General features: G+C 35.1%; 1 protein-coding gene across 1 annotated transcript in view; it reads right to left on the reverse strand.

Annotated features, from left to right (window-relative positions):
• Window positions 1-12,057, reverse strand: part of LOC145688251 (dedicator of cytokinesis protein 7-like) — a 256,560-nt gene that overhangs the window by 29,394 nt on the left and 215,109 nt on the right. Inside the window, exon 34 of the mRNA XM_081762205.1 lies at window positions 364-535. Within this exon, the coding sequence (XP_081618331.1) occupies window positions 364-535 (172 nt within the window). The remainder of the gene's footprint in view (window positions 1-363; window positions 536-12,057) is intronic.

Raw genomic sequence — 12,057 nt, forward strand, 5'->3', positions numbered from 1 at the left:
TTCACCTCTGGTGCATGGGGTCCTTGATTTGATCCCAGCTCGCGCCAAGTGAGTTTTGTTGTTTAGTTGGCGGACACTCAGACCGTCATGCAAAATCAATTTTCAAATTATAGTCTGTTCCCCACGATGATATTTCGCCACCAAAAGAGCTGGATTACAGACCACGTTACTGCTCCCACTACTGCATTATTGTTACTAGTACTAATAATATTATTACATAAAATGAAATATTGCGACATACCTATTTTGTGAGTAATAAGAAAGCTACTCAATTAGCTGTGAACAACTAATTTTCTTTATTATTTTGAGAGAATTAACGGACATTTTTAATGGAATGAAAATGTATAATTGTCTATACTATACCTGAAGACGGCTGAAGATTTCTGAGAGTTTTGTTAAAACTGGTTCTTTATAAATAAACTCGCAACCATCCAAATCTCCAAAGTCCGCTCCATAAAATACCACCCGAAAGTAAGATCCAAATCCACGTTGAGATCGTGACTGCTCAATATCTGAAAACGCTTTTTGTAGTTTCCTAATTTAAAGAACAAAATAAAAAATATATAATACAATTAACGTATAGTAATAGTTGTTACACAAGATGAAAAAAAAACACAAGATAAAAATTTCAAACAGTATGAGCTAATGGATGCCGTTCTTGTTTTGCAATCGAGAAATTCCGAGTTTGAGTCAGAAGGACAGCCATTCAAACTGAAGTTTCTCTGGGTTTTCCCTGGTTCAATCGGGCTATTGCTGGGATAATGTTTTAAATATAAGCTCTGGTTGACTTTCTAACGCTTCTTTTCTCATTGTGATACTGTTGTTGTTGTAGATTGTTAACGGTAAAAGTATCTCGGAGACTACAACTTGAAATTTGTTAAACAAACAAATAAATGTTTTTTTTTCCTAATAATTGTTATTATTCCTATATGGATACGAATAAAGCTATAGATGTATACACGGTTGTAAGTTTGGAATATACGTAAACAAGTAGCAATAGAACAATATTAAAACCAAAAGTTGTAATGGATTTCTACCACTTCTGATTTTAGTAGAAAGTTAAGGATGAAGATAAAACGTATTCCCGGAATGCTTAATCGATAGCAGATAATCACTTCTCTCTACGTATAATCGTTTTCAATGTATAGTGATCGCTTCCGGTTTATATAGAGAAATCAGAATAGAGATGAAATATATTCTTGGGAGGCTTAATTGATTGCAGAAAACCGAATATCGCTATCCGATACTGGATTTATTCCATAACGTTCAACGTTAAACTCGGAAGTGTTTGTTTTATGCCCCTTTCGGAAATGAAATGCAATGAAATATTTGAGTCTTACGTCCCACAGTTATGCCGGTTAGGCTAAAGGAGACGATGATGAGAAATGAATGAAATGGTGGAATGAAGAAGTGGGAGGAAACGGGAGAACCCCGAGAAAACCCACGAGCACGGTGTTTGTCAACCACAAAGTCCACACGGCTCGAGCTGGGATCGAACTAGAGACCCCAAGCACCGGAGGTGAACGTTCTACCACTGAGCCACCCCGCCCCCTTATGCCCCTTTCGGGTTTAGTGAAGGGATTATATGGGGAACGGAATATATTCTTGGAACACTTTTTTCAGCACAAAGAACCGCATCTTGATATCTATTACGGTATTCATCTTACGGAAATCAGCGTTAAAACCGAAAGTGATTGATTTCTGCCACTTTCGGTTTGAATAAGGAGTTAACAAAGTAGTTGGTAACTATTGTTAAAACGCTAAATTGATTCCGAGAAACGGCTTTTCGCTATCCCTTATCATTTTTGCTCTATCTAGATTGTCGGAACTGGAAACTGATATGGATTTCTACCACTTTCGCTTTCGGTAGAGACTTAACGATGGGCAGGGCAGAAAATGTAGTTTTTGCACGCTTAATCCATTGGAGGAAATCGATTCTCGCTATCTATTACTGTTTTTGTTCTAAAGTAATATAAAATTGTACTTGTAACAACATTAAAGGCATAATCACCTCCAATCTACCTAAATAAATGCAGTTTACTTTAACTCAGAGTGATGAAATATTTAATCGCGTTAATGTAGGCAGTCAAATACAATCAGTATATATTTACTGCGATTTCTTGGAATTTCTAACTTTAATAATATACTTATTCCAACAGTTAGAAACAGTGTCCATTTTATCTTCGTCCGACATATTGAATCTACTGTATGTAAGTGAACGTGATGAACATAATTTGTGCATTACAAAAAAAATGTTTAAGAGTTTGATTTCATACCCGACGATTTAGGAAATCGTAATTACTAGATAAAATACCCCCTTTCCTAAGTTTTTCGAGGCATTTTTTTTTAAAGTCGTGTGAGCGAATAAAATGTTTGTATTCCGTAAGTCAAAGTACGAAAATTCGTGTCTGAATTCGTAATGATTCAGAAGAACTATGTGAATAAGCCTATTTTCAAAATTCGTGCAAATGACTGTAATATTTGTATTCTGCGTACTATGTTTTTCATGCATCAAACTTCATGATTTTATGTTAATCAATTCAAAAATGACATCTATCTTGCCTTATATCCGCTATATTCAATTTGTCCTTCCACTCATTGAGGTGGAATTTTTAATATTTGTGGAATTTAATAAGATAATTGTATTCTGTGCATTAAAAAATACCAAGTATCTTGCTTGCTTGGAGTTTAGAGTACACTTAAAGCACCGAGACTGCATGAGGCGTACACCTACAATCTAAAGTGAAATCCGAACCACCGTAATGCATTCCTAAAAGAATTTTTGAGTTTAACGTCCAACGACTATACCCGTTAGGCTAAAGGATACGATGATTAAGGCAAGTGAATGACAATGGAATAATTGGTGGAATGAGAAGGTCGGAGGAAACGGGAATTCCCCGGTAAAACACTCGAGCACGATGTTGTCCACCACAAGCTCATTTGGCCACGGATCGAACCAGGGACCCACGTGCCAGCGGTAAGCGCTCTACCACTGAGCCACTATGCTCGCGCATAATGCATTCAAATTTCAATGTTCTACCACCAGTAATTGAACCCACAACCCCTGTAGCAAAGGCGCACGCGCTAGACACGAGACCAACGAGAATCCGGATACCAAATTATTACCGATTGGTTGAAGACAAATATGCGACTCGGGCGAACATAATGGTAAGTGCCATTTCCAGTTAAATTGAGTTATTATGGGGAGTGGTTTGGAAACGAACCACAGAAGAATATGTAGGCAGTTTTATTTCAGAAATGTATTGAAGAAGACAGGGGAAAGTTGTTTGGTATGTGTCATTGCATTGCATTGTATGGGAATGGCCAACCATTATTTCCCGTTTATTCGACAGTCAGAAATGTGACATACCATTATGTTCGCCCGAGCCGCTCAAATATGCAACAGTAGTTATATTAACATATTCCAATGCTACATGAACCAAGACATGATTTAAAGCAGGATATGAATCACTGCTTAGGCAAGTACACACAACGGGAAGCAAAAACTAGAACCACGCGCATTATGCGTTTGGCTATGAAGAGACGTGTCAAATTATTTAGTACATATTAAAAGAGAAAAATGCAAAAGGAGGTTTTAAGCGTTTAAGTTCCTTAGCTGAAATAAAATGAAATCTTTCAGTTTAACGTTCCATGATTATGCCCTTCAGGTTAAAGAAGACAGACGATCAAGACAATTGAATGATGATGTAAAAGGAAACGGAGTATTCCGAAAAAATGCAGGAAACGATGTTGTCCACCACAAACTCACTTGGCCAGGGATCGAAACAAGGACTCCATGCATCAGCGGTAAGTGTTCTACCACTGAACCGCCGTGCCCACCATGAACTAATTCCTAGGGCTTCCATTGATATGGTAACTTCCTTGTGTTTGCAACTGATAACCTTTCATTAATCTAACAACTCTAGGAATTACTTTACAGAGACATCAAACTTATTGAAGGTATTTTAAATTTTATGTTGTAAACGTTCTAAAAGTTTAATTTCTAATTAATTTTTCAGCAATTCAGTGCTAACGGAACTGTATATAAATGAGATAAATGAATTCAATTCTCTGTCAGTTGAAGAAGAAAATTTTTGTTTGTCATACATTTTTGTTTTGTAACGATCAACTAGTGTAGAGTGCACTGGTCTTATTAAACAATAAGAATCATAATAAATATTTTCAGATAAAAACAACTGTTCAAACTTAAAAATATGAAGAATTTTTTTTTTAATCTTAAACACGAGGAAGTACGTCCTTAAAAATGTTAATAAATCATTTTTAGTATCGAAATTTGATTTCATTTTATTATCAAAGTATTCTATCATAAAATAAAAAATGTTATGTGAGGCTACATAACTCTTCAAAATAATATTGGCTGTTATATGAGAAGGAAAAGTGATACTAGTCATTTTTCATTACTAACAAAGAAATGAAATTATATTTAATAGAAATCGACTTCAAAATTATAATTAACGTTCAACTAGTACTAAAAAGTGTATTACCATACCCCAACTACCTTTATGAGCTCCCTTGTGGCTATGTGGATAGCTTAATTATCTTTTGAGTGGGAAACCTGAGTTAAATTCCCGGAGGGAGCTCATGTGGTTAGGATCCCACATTAAGCTCTAGGTCCATGTATAATATAATCTCACTACTTAACATGACGCTAAACTCAAATTTAGTCAAATAAAACTTTCTTTATACATTACGTTGCGTCGAAATCAGAGGATTCTGAAATATCGCTATTTATATAGAGGGCACACTAATTCCTGTGTGATTCCTCGAACCACTTGCGATAGGTCCCATATTTAGTAAGCTAGTGCGTTTCAAAGAGAGACATTTCATATTTTCGGTAGTTTATAAATCTGAGAGAATATATTTAATAAACCATGTTTATTGCAGTATTGTTCTTTTATTTAACTTAAAAAAAGCACATCCTGTAGTTTATGGGTGTTATTTTCCCGCAAGCCATGTAATCAAAAACTAAGTACTGAAGAATGCAAACTGAGCTTAAGTTATCCCTCCCCCTCAAAAAGTCGCAGCGTCCGTGTCTTATGTTAATATTGTAGGTATGGTCATGGGGCCGTGGTGGCTCAGTGGTAGAGCGTTCACCACTGGTGCATGGAGTTCTTGGTTTGATCCCAGCGCGCGGAAAGTGGGTTTTGTGGTGGACAAACACAGTGTACGTGAATTTCCTCGAGGTTTTCTCCCACTTTCTCTAGTTTACCATTTCATTCACTTCTCATGATCACCGTCTCCTTTAGTCTACATAGCATAACCATTGGGCATAAAACTGAAAGATTTCATTTCATTTTCTATCTATGATCTTGTGTGTAAGTATGGAATATCCCGCAAACAACTTCGCATATCCCAAACAGAAAAGAATACGTAAAAATACGGTAAGAGTACGCTTTATGCTTAGAGGTTTTCTCACAAGTAGATATACGAAATAAAGAAAAAAATATGAGAAATACGAATGCTATTTCAATGTCATATCCTGTAGCTCAAGATAAGACGGTAGAAGAACTTTTGTAAAGATTCCCCATCTGCGAATTTCAAAACAAGAATGAAATCACGCTCCTTCGGCATTAATTCAATGTGAATAGGAAGTGGAAGATAAGCTTAATTCAAAGACAGTACTATATGTCCTGTGGTAACTTCAAAAACATTTACCATTTTCTTAGCATTAGATTCCACCCCCTGAATTCACAAAGTGACGCGCAGGAAGTCATTCATCATAATAGTGTCATAAGAGAGATATTTTTTTCATTATACGATGTGCATTCATGTTTACGAAACAAACCATTTTACTATTTGCCACACGTCATGAGATCACACGGATGTTATCCAGACATAATGTCCTTAAGGCCTTGAACGGAAAGAGCTAATAGATAATATGAACGAATGCATTCAATATTGTTTTTATGGTAGTTTCTATAAAGTAGTAACCAAATTGATTTTTATATTTATGGAGAAACATTCAATGTGTCATTGAAATACAATATAAGAACCTATACATACAATATAAGAACCTATGAATACAATATAAGGAAGAATGTTTCTTTCCTTCAAAAGAAACATTAAAAATAAGAAGCGCTTTAGAAGTAACATTTTTATTAATAAATACCCAGCCGGGGAAATTAATAGTAGCTACAAAAGAGATGATTTAATGTTTATGTGTTTGAAAGCCAGTATTATCCATATTTTTTCATGCGAAATTAGATTGTCCATGTGTTGCACTGCATAAATTTTGGGAAGGAAAATTATATTTAGATAAGTTTTGCATGGAATATTACATTTATATATTACTACAAACTCGCCTATTATAATGTCCGGAAATCTGTATTGTTAAAATTCAATTTATTGACTCTACAATCACGGACTGAAATATTACATCCGAAATCTCTGGTTCGATCTCCTACCATGCGAGTTTGTGGTGAATAACACTATGTCCATGAGTTTTGTCAGAATTCTTCAGTTTCCTCTCACATATTTATCCCACTTATTATTTCATAATCATTCACTTCTATTCATCTTCTGCCTTCTTTAGACTAAAAGGTATAACAATGAGACATCAAACTAGAAAATTCATCTCATTTTATTTATTACATCCAAGATAATAGTACTAATTAGCATATGCCTATTTCTTAATAAGTGTTTTAAAAGTTTCGTATATCATATTTCATGTATTTAAGCTCCAAACTATCCCTAAGCGACTGAAAAAACGTTTCTAACTCCAGTGATATCTGCATAAAGTCTAACAAGTTATTATTGCACCTAACGTAATTATAAATTTCTTCTATTGATGCCCTGTTATTTTCATTTATACAAATGCTTCATCGCATTTGATAATTCAATTAAGTAGTTCTGTAAGAAACACTTTAGTGATTTTTTTCTTAATTATACGAGACCAACGTGTTACCTAGACTGAAACTTAAAAAAAAAGATTGACTTGTTTTACGTATAACGCATGCCGGTTGTTCAAACTTTTATTTGAAACACGTAGCAATTCACAGGAATTTGCTTTGTAAAATCTAATACAAACGTGTTTTCTCCAATTAGTTTCTTTTTTCAATGATTCCAGAATAAACCATTTGAGTACAGTTTCAAGTATGTGCTCATTACTCTCAAAATTACATTCTCTCTATATCTAGAAAACTTTATTCAAGCTGATCAATTTATTCCGAATTTATTGCCAATAGAAAATCTAACGGTGGGAAAGCGTTTTAGCTTTTGACTTTACATTCAGATTTCAACATAATCTGACAATAAATAAATGTATAGCAATATTTATTTCGAGATTAATGTCGCAGGTATACAGCGTTTAGGTTAAAGGAGAAGAATTACTAATGAAAGTGATTAATTATGCAAGAATTGATGGAATGAAAATGTGAGACACATAAAAATGTGTGTAACAAGTTTTGTGTTGATAGACGGAATAGATATGAGGGAAAAGCTTGTATAACAATACATATTTTTCCCTGATACATATTCCGTCTATCAACACAAAATTTTGTACACTTATTTTCTAACCACTATAGTACTTATAAAGATACATTTGGATTGTGTGATTTTACCGGGGATGCGGCACAGGATCGACACGGCATACGACCGACAATTCAGCTCAGAAACCTGTTTCGGTCCTGTGCCGTGTCGATCCTGTGCCGTTTCGGTCCTATGCCGTGTCGATCCTATGCCGTGTCGATCCTGTGCCGTTTTGCTCTCACGCCGCTGCTCTGAAATAATTTAACTTTTAATCATTTGCCTAAAAAAATAATATTTTTATTATCTGTTTAATCTTTGCTCTTACAAATTATAAACTCCTGTCGATTCTATGCCTGTGCAAGTTATATGCATAGAATACGTACGATCGAAACGGCATAGAGCCGACACGGCATAGGACCGAAACGGCACAGGATAGACACGGCATAGGACCGAAACGGCACAGGATCGACACGGCATAGGATCGACACGGCACAGGATCGACACGGCACAGGATCGACACGGCGCAGGACCGAAACGGCATAGGACCGAAACGACGCACGATCATCCCCACTGCGTAGTATCTATAAAACCAAATATTTATTTCTCATAAAAGCAATCAGAGACCTGTCAATTGATTTTAAAATATAAGAATTATAAGATATTTACTATATGAATATTAATAATTGTGAGTGACAAAAGAATGATAGTGCTAAATGGACAAAATATAATTTCTTGTGTGCTTGGTCAAAAGCATTTCTATATGTATGGAATACTTACATTTATTATTATTATTATTATTATTATTATTATTATTATTATTATTATTATTATTATTATTATTATTATTATTATTATTATTATTATTATTATTATTATTATTATTATTATTACGTTTTAACTCGTTTTGAAATCATGGCCTGATTCCACTAGAAAGCGAAAGCCATGAGAAATGTAAGCTAAGTAGTAATATGGAATACTTTTAATGTTGCTCACTAGAGGAAACATGCTCGCATGTCTTCTCGTCTCGATATCGAGACCACAAGAGACTTTTTTAATAAGAAGCTCAGTTGGGAAGTAATAACTGAGCCGATGGCTCGAGCCGGCTCGCTTGGGGTGAACCATCGGCTCGAGCTGGCTTAGTTGGATGAACCATCTGCTCGGTTCGGCTCATCTGGGCCGAAGGCTCTTGCTGACACGGTTCGGTGAGCTGTTGGCTCGGCTCACTTCTCGGTTCGGGTCCATAGTGAGTGAGCTGTGAGCCCAGCTATCAAGTTGTTTACAATTGTAAACCCGGGCCGAACAGTTTTGAAGATATTTGGCCAGTGCCCTATAACTTTTAACAATGTTTGGCTCGAGCCCGAATACTCAACCTAAACCCTCAACCCAAATTCACAAGCTCGTGAACAATATCCTTGACTCCTAGAATTCACGACTACCGAGGTTAGCAATCAACTAGTTTTTTAGTATTCAAACCCAGACCGCGTTTCTTTCATGTTTAAACACAGTGTTGTTATAATTATAATTATAATTATTATTCATTATTATTAATAATAATAATAAAAGTTGTACTAGTAGTAGTACTAGTATCATTGATAACCTATATTGTCTATGCAAGATACTTGAAGAGAATACTCGAAACTACAAACCAGATTTGGTTCGACTCGACCCGTATTCGAGTCGAGTTGGAGGAAATTTTTCGAATCGCGTTCAAAGATGTCTGTTTTTAGTCGAATCGAGTTTCAAAGAATACTCGCTCGTACTCACTCGTGCCCATCGTAGGATGACCACATTCTAACAATCGAAAAGTAGGACACAAGTATAATAGTACTGTATATGATATCTTACTGCGTCGGCAATACTTATATCATTATTTCATTTAATGTGAACCTTAAGTTATTAAACATTTTTGTTAAAAAAAGCACTGAACAAAAGTATTAAAGGAATTAAACACAACTCCAAATGCTTTGATGAATAACAAATTGGTTTATTTTATGAACGTACAGTCAAAGTTCGTGTTGGGCTAAATAATAATAATAATAATAATAATAATAAATTTCGAAGCGTGGTATTATTTTAAGAAATGAAAGAAAATTTAGACCGGCACAAAGGAACTTCTATTTAACTTGGTTAGCATCACTGTCATAAGTTCAATAAGAAACCTTTCCTACTTTACCGATATCTCAACAAGGCCTTCTCAGTAAAAGCGATGTATTGTAAAAAATGGTTTGTTGATTGTTCTCCATCCCTAGTCTTCTGAGGAGTGTTAAAAAACACAGCGGTTCATCCTTCAGGAAAAGAGTGTGTTTGATTCATAATATTGTGAATAAAGAATGAAACATTAAGATATTGCAAATAAATTAACTCTGGACATTTCGCAGGACATTTTAAAGAAGAAGGATATTTCTCGATTTCCTAGACATCTTCGCAACACGCAGGACAGCTCTTTGAAAAACAGTACTGTACTGCGAAAATCAGTACGTCTGGTTACCCTAGCCCATCCCTACGAGTAACGCAGTATGGCATTTTAGCCAATGTTACCTTATATGAAAATATTCATAACTTATAGCTGTCAAGTAAAAATGTGTCCTTGCATTTACATAAAGCAATTCAGAAAGGGCAATAATAATAATAATAATAATAATAATAATAATAATAATAATAATAATAATAATAATAATAATAATAATAATAATAATAATAAAAGCGATAGTAATAGTAGTACGGAAAATTGAAGTGATAACATTTGTTCACATATTCTAAGTTTCAGACCTAAAAGTAACGCGTTACTTTCGAAGCAAAGTAACAGTTACTTTTTGGGGGCAAGTAACGCGTTACATTTTAGGAAAAAGTAAAGTAACTTGTAACGCGTTACATTTTTACATGTAACTTACCCAAAACTGTCCATGGGAAAATTGTTCACTGCTCGGGCCAAGATTGTTTCTGACTGTCGACAGATGGATGCCGTTTATGGCAGACCTTTGCCTGAAGTACTGCCCAAAGTTTGTAGTCCAACGGGTTAAGATCCGGGCTGCTAGAAGGCCAATCAGTGGTAGAAATGAAGTGAGGGACGTTTCGCGCCAGCCAGTCCTAAGTTGGTTTCGCTGTGTGGCCTGGAGCGGAATCCTGTTGGAAGGTCCACCTTTCTCCAGGGAACATGGTAGCAGATAGTGATTACACTATAGGTGTTAGCACTGTGTTCTGGTATACCTTGGCAGATGTTTTAACACCTTGTTCGCAAAAATACAGCTGGGTTGTGCTTGAGTAGCTCACTCCCCACCAAATCATCACTGAGGCAGCATGATGTGTCGGGTGTCATCCAGAAGTCCTAAACGGCAGAACTCCTAAAAATATAGGCACTAGACCTGAATTTTAGTACTTCTGCAGTTTAGGACTTGTGGCACGGTATGATTTTTAGGATTTCTGCCGTTTAGGACTTGTGCCGCGATATGATTTTTAGGACTTCTGGCGTTTAGGACTTCTGCCTTTTAGGACTTGTGCCGTTTAGGTCTTGTGCCTTTTTCATTCACTTGCTTTAGTTCTGAAATTCGCCACCACCCCACGAAATTGCGACGATGCAGCAACTAGTTGGCAATAATGTCACGAACGTAGCTAATTCCAACAATAACAGCTATATTTGTACTACTAAGATTATTATTATCACTATCTGTTCTGCACTTATACGTGAATTACATAATACAACTTATTTCATTCTAAGAATTAATTACATAATTAGTTAAGAAATTCGTTTCTTTCGAATGGAGATACGAGAATCCCAAGACAAATTCCTAAAACAAAAATAAATAAATAAAAAATTGAAAAAATGTTTAAAAAGCATATTTTACCAGACTTCTGAAAGCAAGAAAACATTCAGAATTTCAATATATACTGTGTGGAGCGAATTTTATTAAGAGTAAGACAAAAATCCACCAAAGTTTACTTAATTAAGACAAAAGCTCACTAGACATTTCACGAGTGAACATTAAATACCAACGGTATACATAAAGAACGCAGTAGATTTAAAATTGAACAAAGAACATTTACTATGCAATACATTGGGTGACATTCATAAGTTCTAAACGGCACAAGTCCTAAAAATATAGGCACTAGACCTAAATTTTAGGTCCTGTGCCATTTTTGCAGAAATTACTACATAGTCATTTAGGGGTGTAGCCTGCAATTTTTTCTAGGGGAGCTTAATTTTTATATATTAAAAGCAAATCAAAAGTTTATTTTCAGATTACGAAAGCTTCAATAAGACAATAAATTTATACATATTACACATGTACATAAATACATAATATTATTGTATTTCCAGTTACTTCCTTTTTGAAACCTGGACCTTGACAGAGCGTAAATTTAAAACCACAGCTTGTGGGAAATGTACGAATAAGTTAGTTATAAGAAATCGGAAACTGTTCATGGAAGTCCATTTGTTTGACTGTATTTATCTTCTGTACTCTTATATAAAAGAGTAAAGATGAGTGATTTTTGGGCATACTACTACAAGTAGAGTCGATAAATTTTAGTTATAAAATATAATTTTCTTATGAAAGCAGTACATAAGAAAGA

This window comes from Thermobia domestica, chromosome 6, assembly GCF_964235325.1.
Source record: "Thermobia domestica chromosome 6, izTheDome1.hap1.1, whole genome shotgun sequence".
Classification (NCBI taxonomy): domain Eukaryota; kingdom Metazoa; phylum Arthropoda; class Insecta; order Zygentoma; family Lepismatidae; genus Thermobia; species Thermobia domestica.